Below are 21,597 nucleotides of genomic sequence, written 5' to 3' on the forward strand. Positions count from 1 at the left end.
AATGTACTCCTTTAAAGGGTTCTTTACAAGGTGGTAGCGTCCCATTCACTAGCTCAGAGCAAAGATTCTAAGCTGGACCGAGGATATCCCCCCCGAGTGCAGTTTTGAGGTCACTTTGTTCTGGCAGCAGTACAGTGGTGATGGAAGCATGCACGCACGCACGCACACATCGCCCTCTAGTTGAGGTAAGAAAGAAAACATTAGTGGTGGTACTTTGTTTTTTTGTGCTTAATGGGCCTGATTTAAGAATATAATTACATGGTATGTGACAAAGTTTAGTTACTAAAATAATTGAACAAATATTATGCAAAAGATTGAGCAAGCCATTATAGATTAGATTTGCTCAGCATCATAGCATCTGATAATCTGTTCTCCAACGTTAACTTTGTTATTTTATACAAGCTCCCAACATTTTGCAGTTACAAATTTGTATGAATAGTTCATCCTGTAGTGACATGTGTCAGTCACATGTGTGACTCTGTTTCATCCTTGTTGGGGGGTGGGGGGGGGGGGGGTGGGGGGGCACACAAAACCTCCAAATCCTCCTAAAAGCTTTTTAAATGAAAATGACCAGCGGACTGAATATATGCTTTGAAAAGAAAAAGCATCATCTTCTTTTCTATCAAGTCGCCAGCAAGGTAATCAGTTAGACTGGTTTGAGTAGAGAGACAAATGGTGTCTTTGAACTCATATACACATCTGGTAAAGGGAACAAAAACATGATTCATCTGCAGCTCTCTGGTAAGCAGAAGGAAGTGACAGAGAGAGGTGGAAGACGGCCAACACAGCGTATTACTGGAAATAGCTCTCCACACAATGAACGGGACGCGAGAGGACAGACAAACTGAATGGTATGTGATAAGATGAATGCGCCGCAAAGATTAGTGAACCTCAGGAAAATAGACAGTTGTGGAAGTAGTGTGGAACTGTGGTCACGAACACTCGCTAATATGAGCAACAATGAGCACTTATCGATCGTCACTCACTATAGCATCGGGCATAAATCTCGTATCTTCATCTGCTTTTCCATGAATTAATGGCCTGAGCTTGTCACAAAAAAATAACTACATTGGACCCATTGGAATACAGGTTATTTTGTCACATTTTCCAGCGACAATATCTAGATACAGAGTTTAGACTACACAGAAGTATGATTTGTCCGTCTCTAACTATTTAGCTGAATTAGCACACACTTTGTAGTCCATACTGGCTATCACAAATGCAAAGTATTCTTGACAAAGATTATTTGACCCCATATTTGACCCCATTTCTGGATTTGCAAGTCAGGACTGGAACCCCTTTTGGTGTTTTAAGCATTATGTGATACTTTAGCTATTGGAAAATAGCAGATGTACAAGCTCATAGCACGGCACTGAGTGCCGCGCTATGAGTTTGTAGTTGTAGATCTGCTATTTTAGAAAGATCGTGAAAATGTTGCGCAAATCTTTGAATATAAATATTCTTTCAGAGCAAAAGTTTTTAACACAATCTTTGCTTCTTGGGGGGTCCCTGAAACAACATATTTTCAGATTGGGGTCACAGCCAATTACCTGTAAGTTTGGGGTTCCTACACATGAAATAGTTTGAGCGCCACTGATACAGAATCATAGGTTTTTCAGAAAACTGTCATGATTTAGAAGACATATTTTGACCTCAGGTCTTAATAGATTAAAATGATTGCGTCTTGCTCCCTTCTCTTACGACTGAAGCTGAACAGTTATTGCAAATCGCAAATGTGTCGTTACTTCCAGAGACATTTGAATAATATCCACACCACAGACACGGTCTGCTGTGTAGATAGATCAACACGAGCTGTTTTTTCACCAATGCATCAACATGTTTGGAACACAATAAATATATATGTGGTATGTGTTTTTATTTTCATTTTGTTATTACACCAATTCCTCCCATGTGTATAGGACCTGTCACAGCTAACCTCTACTTGCTGCCTCGGGGAGGGTACACACATCTCCACAAGTCAATAACTGCTTCTTTTCACCAGGACAGTTGAGGAGTGTCACCAGGAGAGTGTAACGTGGATGGAGGAACACAAACTACGCACTACCCTTCCAAGTTCCACTCCCCGCTTAACAGGCACCTGACCAACCCGTCATTCAGCATCGCTTATGCACTATGCAGCACCAGAGATTGGAGGGTTGCCCTCCACTTTCCCACGTAAACATCAACAATTAAACTCAGTATCCATGGGTGGTCGATGACACATTTGTATTATGGGGCTCTGCAGCAGGCGACCCAACAATAAATCAATAAGAGGGTTGGTCTGTGTGTCTGTCCGTATATCCTGAGATAATTTTTCAAACCAGTGGACCAGTGGTTTTCAACCCTTTTCATATCAATGTCCATTATTTATTCGCCATTTGAGCCACGGACCACCATTTGATGAGATTTAGCCTCTCAGACTCAAAACATAGATTTATTTTGTCCACAATTCCTTGCTGTATTGATGTGGTACCATAGATAGGAAGATAACAATAACAGGCAAATGTTGATCAAAATATCACTTCATCGGCCCAGGCCGTAGCGTAACGGTCTGGGCACCGGACTGGTGATCCAGTCGCGGTGTGCCGCGGGTTCGACTCCCGGACCCGACACGGCCTTTACCGCATGTCATCCCCCCATCTCTCTCCCGTTTCCTGTCAGCCTACTTTCTATCCCTTAAAAAATCAATAAAGGCGTAAGCCGCAAAAAAATATCTTAAAAAAATATATATATATATCACTTCATCTACATTCTCTAATTGTGTAGACTTCTGTTTAAGGGTCCATTTGGTTTCAATTCAATTACATTTTATTAAAGTGTCAAATCACAATAAGTTGTCTCAAGACAGAGAACCGACAGAGATCCCACCCTGAGCAAGCAATTCTGCGACACTGTGAGCAAACAGAACCCGACTCCTGGGTGGAAGCGACAATAAATCGGATTGATTGATTGGGTGGGCGGCCATCTGCCTCCCTTGAACGTGTCGGGGGAGGCAGATGGCTCTCAGGAGTTAAAGATCTCTAACTCTCCATCATTTATCTGGGGACCACCTGGAACCCCCTCATGGACCACTGGTTGAAAACCGCTGCAGTGACGGATCAGCACCTCATATCTTATGTACACTGCCTAACAGTGTAACCTAGCCACTTAAACCCTGCCTAGTGCCTATACTGCACGTTGACCGTCCACCAGAGCTCTCTAATTTACCCTCTACAGTCTACACCAAACCAAGGTTTGCCAATTATACTATGGTGTAAAGTGGTTAGTACCTCTACTCATTTTTATTTTTTGAGGGGCGCTAGCCCCTCCTATGCACAGCTTTGTGTGTAATGCAGTTTGTGCACGGAATATGATGTAACCACTCAAATATTTAACGTAAATTCAGTCGATGCAGCTTGTTGGATCAGGCTGAAATCTTGCTTAACTTTGGAGTCATACGTCATAGACATAGTTATGCGACAGGCTGGCCACATTGAGTCTGAGATCCACATCAGAACCACGATATTCACATGTGGATCCATTTTAGGGAATTATTTGCTGATACCGACATGGCATGATATATCAATTCAAATTTGGCAGGTGGGGGTTTCATTTTAAATATATTTCACTCACGGTCTTTACTCACCAGTGGCGTGACAAATGGCCTTTATGATGCTTTATTCGTGGTGAAAAATGACCTCATTCAGAGTAAAGCTTGCATAGCTTATCAACATAATATTTGCGTGTTGTGTGAATGTGCTCATGGGAGCTGGGAGTAACTGGGGATGTTCTAGTTGTTGTTCTTTCCTCTAAGTTTTTATCCCACGATTTTGCAACCCATTTTTTCACCCAGTGTCAATTATCTAATGTAATCCTGGGCGCTACACTTCCTCCGTCGACACTTCCTACGTCAACCTGGGGCGGCAGCGAACTGATTTCATGCTTCCTTCTATACATGAGGAGTCCAAAGCTGCTCCCGTCCAGCCGGGGAGAGTTTCCCCGGACGGACGTAGCATGTGACGACGTACACGTTATTCCGACCAGTTCCTTTCCCCGTGCACACACACACACACACACACAATGCCAGGCAGACTGATTTCAAGGTATGTTGTTGAAGAAATGATTCCTACATCAATAGTTGAGTATGTTGTGTATATACTACTATTAAAGGTCTTGTCTCACACTGTGCCACAGAAACACAGCTGCACAATCATTTTAGATAACTTTCCCCAACAACACTGCTCATGACAACACTTCGTTTTGTGGGGGTTGACGTAATTGCACGATAATACGGAGATTCTAATGATGATTGATAATATAAATATCCTTAAAATCTTAGTGTTATCATTTGGGGAGGACACACGGCCCACAGGTTGTGAGAATCACTGGCGTTAAAAGATTAATATGGTTGAATAATAATGTGATATAAATTACCTTTCAAGGTCAGCAGAGACTTCTCAGCGGTCTGGGCACTGCCAGGTCTGGTCACACTGGCAGCTGCCATGACATCCCAGCTCTAGAGGCAACACAGTACACACACACACACACACACACACACACACACACACACACACACACACACACACACACACACACACACACACACACACACACACACACACACACACACACACACACACACACACACACACACACACACACACACACACACACACACACACACACGAATGTGGGCACACATCCACAGTTACAAACAGACATAAAGGAGAAAGAAAACTGAATATTGATTCTGAACAAACCTAACAAAATATTGTTCATCATGAAGCAAGGAATCATAGCAAGGGGAATGTTCCCGAGGCTTTCCCTTTTGGTGCAAGAGTACCATTAACCTTCAAGTCAAACCCCCGGCACATCACCTTGAGCAAATCGGACACTACAGAGAATATTCAATGCGTTGCAGATTGCATTCAATATCCAAGGACAATGGATGGAAAGCTGCATTGTCCTTTTTCTGTGGGACTATACAGCCAAGTCGGACAATCACTCTACCATATAAAAGAAGAAACGTCCTAAACAAAACAAGCTATAGAAAAGTCGTGGTGGAAGGGTCCTCCTCTCAGACCCATCACACACACACACACACACACACACAAACGATGCAGCTGCTGCTGTGCCCTGGTGTATTACCTGCTATGAAGGTGACTGCTGGTGACTCTGGTGTCTCAGTCAATAGCTATTACAATAATAATCAATGACACAACCGGTCATGCATGATGATGATGATGATGATGATGATGATGATGCAGTGGTAGATGAATGAATGAATGAATGTTTATCTCTCTCTCACACACACACACACACACACACACACTGACCGCCTCACATCATCTGTGATGGTTCGTGCGTGCTGCAGATGAAAGCTGCCGCCTGCCACCACCACAACAAAAAGGGGACAGCAGCATCCCCCGACAACCAACCAACCAGCAACCATCATCAACCCCCATTTAACAATAACATGAAACGCATCATAATCCGCTATTCGGGGTGAGGCTCCACTCAATGGGACTTAATCGCAGATTTAGACCGTATTGCCTGCCCGGATGGGGGCTGAGGTTTAACCCCGTGTCCATATTTAAATACCCTTGGTGGCGTAGAGAAACATAAACACGGAAGATGGTGATGATCAGGGGGCATTTTATGCTACCCAGATACAGCTAACTGCTAGCCAGCTATACAGTCTCTCTCTCTCTACAAGACATGGTGATAATAAAGCGGCTGTGGAAGACCTAATATAAGACAATATGTCATTTATCTCCGGACACAGCAGCGTGTCTGTTGACAATGAGAGGACTATTATTGTTTATTTTCCTCCTACCTTGCTCAGCTGTGCTCCGCTGCTGCTGCTGTCGCTAGTTAACTTTCATTTCCGCCTCAATGACAGTACCACGTGACTCTCGGTAATCACTGTGGCGCAATGGATTCTGGATGTCAGTGTGTCACAGTGTCAGTAATAATAAAGTAATAATAAAATAGAACAAACAACATGATAATGAACTGGTTTATTACATTGTTCAAGATTCAAATTGTTGCACATTATGTTCACTGATAAAAAATTGTCAGAGGACTTTAGGTGTAATTCAACATTATACGCCAAAACGTTAAAATGCTAAATATGGCAGAAGATTTAAAAAAGAAAAGAAAAAAAGGAAAAAAAAGTTTACTTCCCAATTCACAAGTTTCTGTGTGCTTGTACTCATTAGGCCTATTATTGTACCATATATCCCTGGTATTTCCTCATGGATCTTGTCCATGAAACTTACAGTAAACTGAAGGGAACCACACATGTTGACACACCAGTGTATAAGCACTAAGCAACATTATCTGCTATGATGTCACTGACGTCATTGTAAAGAAATGATCCATAAAAGACATAATTAACTTGACTAAGTCAGTTGCTCAGCTTTTCAAACCACCATCCGTTGAAATATGGAATCAATCGTCCATTATTTGGAAACTAAAAGAGGACACACTTTGTTCCTTATTTGGGGAATCAATCAATGACACACATCTTACAAGTTCAAACATCACAGTAGGGTGAGTAGGCCTACTGAGATGATATTTTATCCTTTAGGCCTACTGGGCGTCACTTATTTTTCTTGACAATAAGGGACACCCGGACTGGGGGTGTGCCTTAGAATATATTATAATATATTTGGTAATCCTAAACACATGTTATGTTTTGTTTTCACATTTATAAGCATCAGGCACCCAGCATCACTAGGGTTAATGAGGAAAACAAGGCAAGGCACAGGTCTCCACCAGGATGTTGTGATGTTTGGACAAAATGTGTAGAAGTAATTTATGAAAATGTAAACAGATCTGTGTTGAACATGTGACTATAGAGATAGTGTATACCGATTTGCGTGATGTATGGATAAAATCTCAGGGCGAGTAATATAAAGAAATGCGTTTCGCAAAGATCGGCCTGGCAAAGGATTTTACTTAGCTGCTAGGGAGTGCGCATACAAAAGTTGTACACAGATCGGTATAGTTATAAATATGAAGTATTTTTAAGATATTCTTTTTGGCGTTTTTGCCTTTATTGATAGGGTACAGTAATTAGACATGAAAGCGGGAGAGAGATGGGGGGAAGACATACATGTGGCAAAGGCCAACGGGCTCGGGACTCGAACATCAGGCCTATAGGTGCCTGGACCGCTCACCGCGGCCCAGGCTAAATGTGAGTTGGCCGCACACACTTGTAGCCAATAAAATATGTAGTCACATATCTTACGTTATCTGTAATTAAAGTGTTCTATATGATGACAGCTTTACATATCGAACAGGATAAGGAAAGAAACCATGTTAGAGGAGTGTCCTTGTTGCCGAAAGGTTGTCGGTTCGATTCCCCGGGCAGGACAAATCTGGGTCGGGAAGTGATTGGTCATTGCTCACCCAACACCGCTGAAGTGCCCATGAGCAAGGCACTGAACCCCCAACTTCTCCAGTGGAGCTGCTTAGTGGCCAATAGTATAAGATTGAGGTTGTACTGGTCAGATCCCAGGTTTGAATGTGTGTGTCTGTCTGTGTGTTTCTATGTGCAGGGCGTTGCTGAAAATGAGCGCTTGTGCTCAGCTACTACCCTGGGTAAATACGAAAACGTGCCAATACTTTATTAGAATAGGTCAATATGAGGCAGAGAGTAAAAACCAACGTTTTATATGATACCCTGAAGAAGGCAGTGGCAACCGAAACGTTGGTATAAAGTATCGACACTTTGGCTACGAGTGTGTGCGGCCACCTTTGTCTTTTCAAGACATTTATATTGTTCTACCGTGGACCGGCACCACTACTAAGACTGGTGTGCGTATAGCATCCTCCTGCGCATTTATAGGTAAAAACAGGAATTGGCCTGCCACCATGAAATTGAAAATGTTTAGAAAAAATGTTTAAGTATTTCTTCCTCTGCCTAGTGGGAATGGTCCTGCATAATTGCACAGAAGTCGCACACAGTGTTAAGATTTGAGGCATTTTGTTCAAAATGGACCAATCCTGGAAACTTTGGAAGGCAATCTTAGCAAATGGGGATAGTATATGGGGACAGATCCGTGTTGATCATATAGACTATAGAGATAGTGTATACCGGCTGGTGTGATGTATGGATAAAATGTGTACTAGTAATCTACAGAAATGTGTTTTGCAAAGGTCGGTTGTTGGCATCCAGGGAGTGAGTGTGCACAGTTTGGCATATATTCCTTCATATGCCAAATATAAGACTCCTCCCGCCCAGCACTCCCCACTGATAGGTGCCGCCCCCAGCCCGTAGGAGTACATGAAGTGACAAAAATCACCCTTCCCGCTTCCCTTCCCTGAACACAGGCCAATTGTGTTCACACAGACACCCGACAAAGCCGGATACGAGGATTCAAACCCAAAACCTCCATGTTGGTGGGCAGGGACTTTACCACTACACCACCCAAGTGCACTGCTGAACTGTTAATCAGAAACACTGGAAGACATTATCAAAGTCTCACACCAAAGGATCTCCTTACTCCTCCTCAGTGCAGTGGGAACTTGAAAAGGTCCTCATTTAACCTCAGATCACAGTCATCTTGGTCTCCAACCACAGGACAGGAGACAGTTCACTGGGGGCTATATATCATCAGTCAGGAAGATATTGTGCCCGGTGAAGATAAAGACAGATGATGAAGCTGATGAAGGTTGATGTAGTGGTCATGGAAGTAGGAGGTCACCGCCACAGGAGGGCCCAGCAGCAGACACACCCATACTAAGGCATTGCCATAGTTACCCTGGAAATAGTGCCCAATGAAAACAGCCACCAGAAGCTATAGGAGGGGATAGACAATGCTTAGTTACAGATAGGAACACAAAGAGAGGAAAGGAAACAATCTGCTGTTGTTAATTAAGAAGTAATGAAAATAGCTGATCTACAAGCTTGCAATGTGGCAAGAAGCAATGCATTGTGTGTGCGCTTGTAAAGCTATGTTCACTAGTTTGGGTCCCGGGCAAACGTCTAATCTCTCTTTTGATTCTCGATCTGAAAAGTTTGAGAACCACTGGTCTACATATACTATCCAACCAAGTTAGTAGAAAGCAAGTAATTAACCATGCAAACTTGATATACTTCCTTGACTTGAGTCCCCTAGGTGTCTGTAGCCTTACTTCTTCTCTAGTCTACACACCATATAGACCATCTCCAAGCTCACAACACATCACGTTACAACGACGTTCACCGATTTTGACATGAAAAGATTAAAGGCGGTAGGGTACACGACAGTTAATAGTCATGTAGATTAAAATAACATTTCAAAATGAAACTGTACAAGATGCTACCTGTCCTGACATAAATCTTCCAGCCGGGCCTCTAATGTAGTTAAGATAAGAGTCTCTTTTGTCAATCAGGGACTTTGCTAGTGGCCCCTAGAGGCCTTGCACCTCTTTACACCCAACCATACCAAAGTGGTTTGAAATGTACTAATAATCACCGTTTTCAAGAAGGTGGCTTGATTGGCGTGAGCAGATTACCGGTAAACGGAAACAAAAGCATAAAGATGACATATGCAATGTAATTGGGATATCCCTAACGAAGACCTTTCCAGGTAGAAGGTAACGTTAATCATCATCATCATACTATAATTAACCGAATGTCTGAGTGTGTGTGTGTCCGTGTGTGTGTGTGTGTGTGTGTGTGTGTGTGTGTGTGTGTGTGTCTGTCAGAAACAGTGCCGTAACTCCTTACTGCCTGCACCAATCACTCCCACTTTTCACACAGGCATTGACCATATGAATATGGAGGGCGTAACGAAGCCCTTTTTTCGATTTGACACATTAATGATTATTAATTTATTTATTAGTCAATTACAAACGCACCCGGGCGCAGTACCCTTCACGGCCACAAGGGGGGGGGGGGGCAAATATCTCACAACGGGTAAGGACTAGTATCAATAAATGAGTGTGCAGAATTGTCTTCACTTTTAGACTTATTCTATTTACCAAGGTCAACAGCCCCTCATCAATACTGGTGTGATTGGAAAAAACATTTTTTTAAGTTGGCATTTTGGGAATGGTTGTGAAGAGGAAAGTTCAGTAGGACAATCAGTAGTATCATACTCTGGGGAGCATAAATGTGCTAAGCAATTTTCATGGGAATCATGAGATTATATTTTGAGATTGGAAATTTAACCCGAAGGGCGGCACTAGACGGAAGGCTATGAGATCGGTCTCTTAAACCAGTAGGTATAATCCTCAGATGAAACACAGCAAATTGAATGGCAATCATAGCCACTTGTTTCTTTTTTTAAATATCATGTTTGGCACCTTAATTTGTTTTTGTTTGCTAACTATTTCTTTTTGAGAGCATACTGTGTATGTAACTTAAGTGGTAGGCTACACACACTTCCCATTTGGAGCAACAGTTTAATCTCATAAACCTGTATAAAATGGTGAAACACAGGCAGCTCTCACCTCAAGAATCATCATGAGAAAGATCCACATGCGGGAACTGTGTAAAGGCAGAGCAATCACATACTGCAAGAGGCAAAGGCCAAAAACAATACGTTATGCGGTTATTTTTTACTATTCGTAATTATCATCTTTTTATTTGACCTTCAATGCTATTATTGCTGTATAATTCCAGTCCTGTTGACACCACACACAATATACATGTATGTAGTCTTACCTCACAAAGGACAGCAGACAGCAGAAAGACCAACACCTCTGCTTGAGTTGGGGACACATTCTTCTCCAAAAGCAGTGCATACAGATGTCTTCATAAGCATCAACAAACAGGGAGAAACGATAGAATGTGTTAGTTTAAAGATGGCTGCCTAACATATTCTATCAGCCCCAAAAAAAAGGAACAGAACAAAATTTCAGCACCATTAGGCTGCAATACCTGCGACGCCATTTCTCAAGGGGAATATTCCAGTTCCTCCAGAATGTTATCAGGGTTGTGGCATTCCTATAAATCATATTTTTTTTATACCATCACAAATCTATACTGTAAATAAGAAAAAAACACTAAACAGAATTTCCGACCAATTATAACATGACTGACTGACCACCAATCTCCATAGAAATAGCGATCTCCAAAGCGCAGGAGCTCAGCGCAGAAGTTCAGGTACGAGTGAGACAAGAAGAAGAAGAGGAGCCATAAAACATGAGTTGGTGCCTGAGAAGAGCATACATTACCATGGATACTTTGTCAATCAGGAGAATTTAAACACATTGCTGTACAGAATTCCTTTAAACATTTCCCTCTCAACAGACCACAGAAAACACATCCACCACACATTGACAGAATTGCCTTAGATGTTTTAATTTGTTTTGTCTCTAAACCTTTATCTGTAAATACCTGGATCCCAGCCCAGGTGTGCAGCAGCTAGACCTAGACCTTACACATTTGCTTCATGGTGGAACTGACAGCAATATCTGAAGACAAATCTAGTCCTGTTCATCTGGAGTCGATGGAATGAATCATATTACTAACAACACTGCAAAAATGCATTGTAAAAAGATACTTGCCACAAGCCCTGCTAGGTGATCCACCCTTCTTATGATGTCCATATTCTATATATACATAAAGAAAGAGTCAGCTGCAAAAGCATAGACCCTTTTATGATGCCAATATCAAATTATATGATACCACATGATAGGAAACATCACTCACAGAGTCTTTTGAGCTCTGGAAGATGGGCTCAATCCACTGAGAGAAAACACAATGTACAGGCAACAAACAAATAGTCAGAGTGGTTGATAAACAACACTATTAAAATGTATAGCCTTAATATAAGCGAAAAACATCATGGTAGACACTGTAGTGGCACATTACTGTAATTAAACACTAAGCTATGGTATACTGCATATGCCATTAAAGATCTTATGCTGTTGGGCAGAAACCTTGCATCTTCACATTTCATTTTCATGTTTTCTTAATTTTTTTATTTAATGTATGCTTTTGTGTCATGCAAAAGTAGCAATCTACAAGCTCACAATGTGTCACGAAGTGATGTGCTGTGAGCTTATAGATTAGCTATTTTTAGATTTAAAATTTAATTTTTTAGATAAAAACAAAGTCAAAGAGAAAGTGATTAAGTCTGGCTGGTTCTGGGTTTTTTAAATATTGAAACAATATTTAATTTCCTAAAACAGGTAAAACCTTTCGACATACCTGGTCTGCCCAACAGCCATATTATTATAATATTCTTGCCAAAAATACATATTTAATATTATTTAACAAATTACCTGCTGCACGATTCCAACTATGACCTGAATAAGGATCATCTGTAGGTGGGAGAGGCAAGGCAGTAATTAAAGGGGCATTCCACTCGTTTTCAACATTTTAATTAATATACCTTAGAGCTGTTGTGTGGAAATAACAGAACAGAATAATTGAATAGTAGAACAGCAGGTCTGAAAAAAATCATTAACATGGTGAATCACATCTTGATGATGTCATCATGATGTGATTCACCATGTTAAAACTCCTTCAGTGCCACATGACGCCTATGGACGTCTCCCCCTGGTGGCCATAGATTGCCAATGGCGCCTTTGGACGCCTTTTTGAAAAAAAAAAAAAAAAGTCTAATCTGGTGTTCAGGTGATGATATGCACATTACATGCACCTTAGAATTACAAATTATTTGTTTTATTTATAATGGGCTTCGGTGGCAACGAGGGCCAAAACTGGTATCCACCTGGTGGCACTGGATGAGTTTTAATGATTTTTTTAAAATGATGCTGACAATTATTCAACTCACCATTTCCATCAGCCTCTGCAGTAGTTTGTTGATACGGACTTTGGGGGTTTGGGGGAAGTTTCTCTGGTAGCACAGAGTGGGGGCCAGGAGGAAGTAGTAAAGATCTAAAAAGAAGATCAATTTCTCATTTACAATAATAAATAAAAAAAATAATGTTTTGCAGAACACCCATCTCTCATTAACTTTCATTCAGAATCTGGCACAGTTATTTAACTCATAGGCACGATGCAGGATCATTTATTGAAACTAGACTTGTACGTGCCTGTCGGCACCCAGCCTACTTGAGAACGATGCAACTTTGGAACCTAATAATACCTGTCAACTTGTCATAGCATAGCACCCGTTTTAACTGTCTGTGTCCCACATGGAGATCTCTGTTGTATCTGCCTATGAAGAGGGCGTGCCTGTGTCTGAAGAGGGCAAAATGACTGACTGTGAAAAGTGGACTGGTTAAGTAGTCAATCAAGTAGAAGTAATCATTTTGTGGTGGTTCTGGAGAACCGTGGGTCCGACCGACTCGATACCGGGCACTGCATTCCCTGCAGGGGTGTGGAACGCGTCGAATTAGAAGTCGGTGGGGCAACACACACGCATGCACGCACGCAGACACACACACACACACACACACACACGTGCCGCATTTATAGTAGGATTAACGTTACTTTCTACCTGGAAAGGTCTTCTTTAGTGATATCCCAATTAAATTGACATCTTTATGCTTTTGTTTCTGTTTAAATCTGCTCATGCCAATCAAGCCACCTTCTAGAAAACTGGGATTTCAACGTAGAACAGTGGTTCTCAAACCTTTTTGTCAAGGACCCCCTATTTGGCCATGCGGACCTCCATCTGAAATATATATTGTGCCAGGGAACCCCAACAAGATTTGAGTTGTTTTTTGTACAAGCTCAGTTTGTAGAAATATTGGGTTTAAGTTGTACATTGATTTGTACAAGCTCAGCTTGTAGAAATATTGGGTTTAAGTTGTACATTGATTTGTACAAGCTCAGCTTGTAGAAATATTGGGTTTAAGTTGTACATTGATTTGTACAAGCTCAGCTTATAGAAATATTGGGTTTAAGTTGTAACATTGATTTAGATTAAATTAACTAATATGCTGGGGAGTGGGACCAACTGGAACCCCCACTTGGAGTCCCCAGAACGCACTTTGAGGAGGTTTAGAAGAGTTTAATTAAATTAAATATGTAGCTTCACCTTGCAAAGTAAGGTGCTTGTCATATACTTCTGGCTCATGTGATACATTCTGGTCTGTCCCTGCAAAATACATACAGTAATAATTGTAAAAAGTGGTTATTGTTCATGGCATAACTGAAATGGACTCTGAGGTTCCAATCCTGCAGACATCTTTTGCCACTGATGACATACTTGCATCCATGATGAAATGACCCTGTCGGTACCACCGGTTAGTTTCCTGGTAGGAATATAGCTTAAGCCACAGAACAGTGCAGGTCCACAGAGAGAAGAGTGCTCCACCTGCTGGACAAAAAGGGCAGTCACAATACTACATGCAACATGCTTAGCCTTAGTATAGTGTTGTATGTAGTAGACCTAATATACTTCTGTTGCTTGCAACAACAGGTGGATTAGAAATAGCAATGACGCACCTTCCTTGTGTAATATTTACCTGTTGATATTTTAGAGTCATATAGAATGACAACAGCGGGAAATAGCATGAGAAATCCTAGATTTCCTAGATGTAAACGCTGGCCATTGATGGAGGATAAAGTACCCTAATAGAATAGAATAGACATGCATTTTCCATATCAGAACCAGATTTAGTCAAAGAAAAGAAAGGTAATGCAATTTTGCGCTTGTCTTACCTTTTCCTGGGACCTCTCGAGAAGCAAGGCCACAATAGCAGACATGTTGCCGGCTGGAGGAAATTGAGGTTCACAGTTTTACAGTTTTTCCATGTCATCATTCCATTCTAGGTTCCAAAGCTAGTTGCAGGTGGTTGTAACTGCTTTCATAACACACTGAAAACATTTGGGCCTATAGTTGTTGTTACTGTGAGGACCCAATGGATCCTCTATTCATAGTTAAACAGACCTGAGTTACAACTGTACTTGGAGCGCTTTTTTCCCCATCTATACCAAATCTCTTTTAGCCAGCTGGCTCCAGCCCCTGAATCAAATTAAAACTTCACACTGTTTAGTGTTCTGTTCCGGGACCCCATAAAATGGATGCTGTGGTTAAGATAATTGGTATAATAAATAACAGATATCTCACCCAGTATAAGGTTGATAGATGACCAGGCATATTTTTGCTCAGGGAGATGTTCCAAAACCTTCTTCAGATCTATTAAAACTCCATGTCTAATTTAAGGAAACAAATAAGACAAAACATGATTATACATGTACACATGTGAGTGAGTGATGTGTGAGTGCACGTGCAAGACAGTTTTTAGTTCATACTCACGTACCGTATATAGTTCTCCAAGATCAAATGTGCATATGTCAAGACCTGAAAATCACAATTTTAGCCAGGGAAACACTGGATGTCATTTTGATTGAGATATCAGCAATAATGGCACGTTTTCACAAATAAATAAAAAGGAAAGAAGAAAGCTAGTCAGACATGACACCCATCCCAGAAACTGGACAATGCATTGCTTTTTGGTGCATCGAAAAATAGTTCACAATCACAAGGTTTAAAGTTACAATTATTGTTGGACAATGATTTAGGCCTACAGTATCTCAACCAGTGGTCCGCAGACCACTATGTGTCCCGTGGCATAATACAGCAGGTGGTCCATTCATTTGTGAATACATTTGTCCAATCTGTATGGGAGAGTTAATACAATATAACTTACACAATTGGGGTGGTTGTATTTGGTCTAGCTGCTCTTCTATTGAGACATCCTGCGTCTGGTTTAACACAACCTTTGACACAATCCTGTTCCGTGCCTATAGAATACTACGTATAGTAGGTGATGATGTGTGAGGTGGTCCTTGAGGATTGTTTTGAATAGCTAGTGATCCAGCGCTCAAAAAAGGTTGAGAACCATTTTTTAAGCTTTTGATAGAAACTTAATTAGCCTAATAATAACATTAGAACATCACAACAACAACAACAACAATAGAATAGTGTTAAAATGAGTCACCCACCAGAAGGATGATAATCCAGTTGCGGACACCTCTGTAGTCAGTGAAACAACTGTTGGAGCTCAGCAGCGAATCCTGAACACAGTGGCAACTGAACAAAAAATAAGTTAGTTTCATGTTCTTCAGTGTTGATGCAGTGACAACACAATGGTTCATTTGGCCACATTTAAAAGCTGTGATTATGATATGCACCACATTTTCCACTTTTAGATGAGTTTCTCAACTGTTAACTCAAGTAGCCATGTCCCTTAAGTGTGGCAAACTAAAACCCTCTTGCAAGTCCCCCATTTTTTATTCCGTAAACACATTTGATCCAGATTAGATTTTATTCCTTTTCAGGACAAGCATTGATGGGGAAAACTGAAGCAAATGTGAAATCTTTATTCTCACAACTTCAGCACAGGAAATTATCATACATGATGAGAGGTTACCAGAGCATGAGTGTGTAGGGGTGGTGTTCATCCTGTGGGCCAGTAACAGATGTAGACTGATAGATTTCCTCATCATCCTCATCCTCTTCACTGGAGGACGGGGAGCAGGCAGATGAGAACCTCTTCCTCACTGCATCCATGTCTAGGTCCATATTGCCTAGTTTGAGGCTTTAATTGTCACTGTAGTGAAACTAAAAATCTCAGAGATGGTGGGTTGGCTCCATAAGATTCTTGCAAAAGAAAAGCATTAGTAAATGTTTAAAAATAATCTACACAATAAATATGCCTCATACATCATTATAGACCTATAGCTAGACTAGACTGAAATTCAACAAGATGGGTTCTAACTTAACATTCCTTGAGATGCTGAAATAAAATATTTCGTTTTCTTATATGGCACTGCATGTGTGCTTTGAAAGCTAATGCGCCCTGCAGGCATGACAGTTTAGCTATCCCACTCGGATTATTCACATTACATGCAGCGAGCGTTCCGTTTAAACCGTGGTGTTCCCAAATGACAGCTGCTGGCTACGCACCTTTTCATGCTTCGGCCACGATCACGGCCAGGCAGCTCCACATACCACAACAAGCAGCCATCCAGTCTGAGTAGAATGGGTATAGCTGCTGAGTCAAATAGAAATGATATCATTTAGACCCATAATGATATATTTTCCGCCAACGATTAGCCATTCTTAATTCAGAACGATACAGTCCAGACCAGGTAGCATGCATGATATGGTACGCAAACTGTCATGCCAAATAGATGCAAGTGCAGTTCCCTCTACCTCCAGCTGGCTGCCACCAATATCGTTACAATGTTATTATACAATGGAATGTCTAAACTAAAGTAAAACAAAATAATTTAACAACACAATTCCGTATATGTCACTTATTATCCTTCTTCAAACTATTTTTATTTTATTTTTGCATTTCAAACTCTGCATCAGCAAGACAGCCAGTGAGGTAGAATATTTTGAAGCAGGGCCCATTCACCAATTTGAGCACTTGACTTCAAAGTGTGCTATAGCCTACTGTAAATGTCTTTTATCATATTTTCACTTTTGATAACATTCTTAATTTGGTTTTGTGCTATACAAAGTTGTATTATGTATACCCAAACAAAAGTTTTACTCATGTCTAGTCACATTTTGTAAGATGTAACAATAAGAAAGATCTTGACCTAGGCTGGACTTTTTGTGTGATTTTAAACTGAATAAACATACTTATTTTGATCAAAATGAATGAAATACATAACATTTGTTTAATTCGAAATTGGAATTTATTTGTAAAAGAATATTTGTATTTCCTTCTTCAAGCGGTAAACAATTATACCAGGTCTGATAACATTGAAACAACCTAACAAAGGACACATTACCGGTAAATGAACAGTTTTTTTTTTCCAAATCATCATTTTGTAGCATGTTTAGAAGAATGTTTATTTCAAACACACTCACTTCAATCACATGCCATATCTGCTAACACTTAAACATGACCAAACAAACAAAAAAGAACACTGTCAATTGCAATCTGGCCGTTGATGGTTGATCAGCATTCAAACTAGAGATGAATGCTTTCTGAATTACATCCCTTTGCTCAGAGGAAGAGCCCTCAAAGCCCCATTATGCTGTATAATTTGCGTGGGTGTTTGCACATCGAAAATAGCCAATCTACTACTTGTAGATCGGTTAACTTTGGTGAGCAACACCTACGCGCAAGTAAAATATATGGCTTCAGTTGATGGTGAGAACGTCGCTCTGGATCTCATGGCTGAGCTGGGTCTGTAGGTCACTCAGCTTCTTTTTGAGCACGGCTAGTGCCGACATTACAATGGTCTCTGGTCGTAGAGAGCCGCACGACTCCACATTATAGTAGAACCTGTCAGGGTAAAGGTCAAAGATGAGGAGTTGTTGTTAATAGTTTTTAGAACAACATAATCGTGACAAGCTCAGTATATTATTCTACTCTGTATGTTGAGTAACCTTCTAATACCCAGGAGGAGAGGAGCAGCTTACCTTTCTGGTTTTCCATTTGGATCGTAGGGGGCCTGCACATCATCTTCCTCAATCTCAGAGTATTCACTCTTTGGCCTGGGGATCACAGTTGTGTCAGTCCAGTCAAAATACATGTTGCGCAATGCGCATTCTATTATTATTCAAATAGTCTTCATTCTGTATAAAATGTATGCTACGCCACATCAGCCACGGCACATTTTAAAGGGACATTTTAGAACAATTAAAATTCAGGAGTTCAGAATGAACATTAAAATAAGAGAAAGAAATTACAATGCAGAAAAAGAAACCTCAATAAAATGCACTGGCAAGTGGCAAAAACAGAAAAGATGTAACGCACCACTCCTCAGGTCGCGGGTACACCGTGTGTCTCAGTGCATTGTCCGGGTCATACTCAAAGGCCACCCCTGCTGTGGGATTCCACTTGGCATGCTCCTTGCCAAAGCCCTTCTTGGCATAGGCCCTCAGACGCAGTTCCTGACCCTTACGAAGCTTGACCAGTAAAATGTCTGTGGAGGTGAAGAAGATCAAAGCGAGGGGAGGGGAAGGACAAAAGAGGTAGTAGGGCGAGATCAGATGAAACCATACAGTGAACTTATAGAAGAGCAAACGATTGGAGACCGGGAACGACTTGATTGGTAATATGCGAACAAAGTGTAACAGAGAAGGAATTAAGCTTACCATCCTGTTCAACATAGTCATTGGGATCATTGTCTCGATTCCTGGAGGTCACCTGTGAAACACAACATAAACCACTGCAGTGATTCCCAAACATTATGTTGTGGGCCCATTTTTCTGGGGCACGAGAAAACATCCCTTTGTTTTGTTCGTTTCCTACAAAATCGATTATTTCAAAAGATTTTCAAGTAATAATTTCAGAAAACATTTTTCAAAACAACTTGAAAACAGCAGATCTAGAAGCTCTCAACGTGTTACCACACAAGCTTGAGTACAGACATAACATTTCTCTTTTCGGTCTCAAGCTAAAGGTTTGGGAACAAAACCTTAGCCTTTTTTAACTAACTTTTAACATTCAATCTGGCATCGCTGTTACGAGCATGTCATTATAGGCAAAAATAAATAATTGCAGATCTTCAAGTTCACAAACCCTTCACCGTGCGATGAGAGCGTTTCATCGTGCTTTATTGACGTTACAGCAACTGAGAAGCACTCACAGGTATGACTCTGGGATTGTTGGACAAGAGGTCACGAGAGGTGACGTGACGAGTCTGGTCCTCTGTACATCGAACATCCAAGGTCAACTCAACAGAGCACTCTGGACAGAAGTCATCACATGTGCAGTCCTGGATGTGATTTTTAAAAAAGTAAGACGCTGACACAGCATGTTCGCTACTGAGAGAATAAATATCAAGACCGTCCAAAATCATAATTTGTGCAGCAAATTCGTTGTACAATTATTTTTAGACCCTTACCCTAGAATATTGCATTTTATCCACAATGTCATCACTGGTCAGTGGTATAAGGCCTACACACACACACACACACACACACACACACACACACACACACACACACACACACACACACACACACACACACACACACACACACACACACACACACACACACACACACACACACACACACACACACACACACACACACACACACACACACACACACACACACACACACACACACACACACACACACACACACACACACACTATTTATTTATGTCCACACAAAGGAGTTGCATACAAGGACACAAATAGTAAAGGTGCAGTAGAGTTGCACACTGTTTTCATGGTACAATAGGCATTTCACTCTGCATATATCACCTACCTACTCTATGGGCAATGAACTCATCGTGAAGTACAGATGAATTGGCATCGATCTGGATCCAGTCGATAGCTGAAATGAAAGTCATGTATGTTATGCCACGAAGTAGTCATCATGACATGTAACAAGTTTCCTCCACTGAAGCAAATCTTACCTATTGTGGCAACCTCTGACATGAAGACTCGCCGTATGGAATTTGTGACCCTGAAGATCACAAGAGCATATTATGGATTTAGCTGCGTTGACAGTGGTAAACCGGGTTCCAGCCTGATTAGCTGCGTTTCACATTTTCAGATCCGCGGAACGCAGCGAATCAGGCTAGGAACCCAGGCTAAATTACCTTTGCTGTACAATAGGATAAACCAAAACGAATGAACGGAACCTTACGACTTACGTGTCCATTTAGTTACATTAGTACTCTCTCATAATATGTAAATTAACACTCAGGATTGTACCTGCGACCAATTGGCCTTCAATAACCTAAAAGTTTAATCTGCACTGCAGTCCAGTGATTTTCAACCAGTGGTCCCGGGACCACAAATGCAGTGGTCCTTGAGGGGGTTCCAGGTGGTCCCCAGGGTAACAAGACAACAAGGGGGGGGGGGGGGGGGGGTGGACAGCAGACGGCTGGACTTTGAATTTCTCTAACTATAAACTTTCATGACAGCAGACAGCCTAAGTACAAATATAATTTATGAAAAGCTACTACAGTGAAGTCTGTTCACAGGATATGTGGGGATTATCTGACGAGGTACAATTTGAGTGGGCAAAACCTTACATAATACTACTAAATAATACAAAATTGTTTATAGGGTCAATATTCGTCCCCAGCTAAATGATGGAAAGCTGGTAACAAAATGGACCCGTTTCATTTACACTCACATTTGTGTTAAACATCTGCTAAAGTTAATTTACAAGAAGTCTACACAATAGAGAATGTAAATACTTGTTATTTTGATCAATGTTTTCCTGTTATGTCTCCTATACCATGGTCAATAGATAGAGCATGGAATGTGGACACATGCTAAATGACTACAGTTAAGTTACACACAAGTGCATTTTCTGTTTCAGAAGATCATAGTAAAGGTCTTGAAAGCGCAGTCGTTGCTGTATGTTTCTTCAGTAAGCTGCAGTGCTAATGATAGCCGTTAGCTAACAGTTGGACAGTGATCGCACTTTCAGAGCGAAATAAATAAATACACGGTATATACTCACGCCAGGTCAGTGTTCTCAATAATAAACTTGACATTCTCGTCTGTTAATTCTGTAATTTTCACCGTTGGCTGGTTAGCATACGGCATGACTTGAATAAAATTAATACAACTTGGTGTTTGCTTCCCTGGCAGTGGTCGTTATGTGTACTGTGCATAGAGTATTGGTACTGTGTAGTGGGCCCATAGTGCGCCACTGCGCGTTACAAAAGGTTCGCAATGATTGGCTGTTGGCCCACAAATATTTTATATCCGGGTCACACATTTCATTGGAACATCAAAATAAAAGCTCATCCTACATC

The 21,597-nt window shown here is 41.1% G+C and overlaps 4 protein-coding genes across 5 annotated transcripts in view; 1 reads left to right on the plus strand and 3 right to left on the minus strand.

The window, feature by feature from the left end:
* The window catches only part of wwp2 (WW domain containing E3 ubiquitin protein ligase 2), a 73,064-nt gene extending 67,194 nt beyond the window's left edge, over positions 1-5,870 (minus strand). Inside the window, 2 exon segments of the mRNA XM_083763100.1 lie at positions 4,414-4,495; positions 5,816-5,870. Coding sequence (XP_083619226.1) covers positions 4,414-4,483 — 70 coding nt within the window. The 5' untranslated portion in view covers positions 4,484-4,495; positions 5,816-5,870.
* The window catches only part of anln2 (anillin, actin binding protein 2), a 304,484-nt gene that overhangs the window by 142,500 nt on the left and 140,387 nt on the right, over positions 1-21,597 (plus strand). The gene's annotated exons all lie outside the window — the stretch shown is intronic.
* LOC310858032 (diacylglycerol O-acyltransferase 1-like) lies at positions 8,344-15,958 on the minus strand (the record flags this gene model as incomplete). Its single annotated transcript, XM_083764079.1, has 15 exons — positions 8,344-8,786; positions 10,426-10,488; positions 10,640-10,727; positions 10,856-10,921; positions 11,022-11,131; positions 11,446-11,529; positions 11,630-11,665; positions 12,205-12,243; positions 12,720-12,823; positions 14,103-14,210; positions 14,362-14,467; positions 14,558-14,610; positions 14,967-15,052; positions 15,160-15,200; positions 15,845-15,958. The coding sequence occupies 15 exons, from the start codon at positions 15,956-15,958 to the stop codon at positions 8,607-8,609; spliced, it is 1,278 nt and encodes a 425-aa protein (XP_083620205.1). The 3' UTR covers positions 8,344-8,606.
* Positions 17,529-21,455, minus strand: polr2c (RNA polymerase II subunit C). The gene is made up of 9 exons (XM_083763203.1): positions 21,300-21,455; positions 20,239-20,288; positions 20,088-20,156; positions 19,715-19,767; positions 19,457-19,585; positions 18,963-19,014; positions 18,622-18,790; positions 18,285-18,359; positions 17,529-18,147 (listed from the first exon to the last, which is right to left on the minus strand). Exons 1-9 carry the CDS (start codon positions 21,383-21,385, stop codon positions 18,003-18,005), a joined length of 828 nt encoding a protein of 275 aa, XP_083619329.1. The 5' UTR covers positions 21,386-21,455; the 3' UTR covers positions 17,529-18,002.

Source organism: Protomyctophum parallelum (assembly GCF_964188405.1).
Source record: "Protomyctophum parallelum genome assembly, chromosome: 4".
Classification (NCBI taxonomy): domain Eukaryota; kingdom Metazoa; phylum Chordata; class Actinopteri; order Myctophiformes; family Myctophidae; genus Protomyctophum; species Protomyctophum parallelum.

What these genes read in the sequence shown, in the direction of transcription:
- polr2c (XM_083763203.1), bottom strand. Translation starts at nt 21,385, where the DNA reads ATGCCGTATGCTAACCAGCCAACGGTGAAAATTACAGAATTAACAGAC. An exon ending in GTTCATTGCCCATAGAGTAG is followed by an intron (nt 19,768 to 20,087) that starts GTAGGTGATATA and finishes GTGTGTGTGTAG; the next exon opens with GCCTTATACCACTGACCAGT. An exon ending in TACCCGCGACCTGAGGAGTG is followed by an intron (nt 18,360 to 18,621) that starts GTGCGTTACATC and finishes TGTGATCCCCAG; the next exon opens with GCCAAAGAGTGAATACTCTG.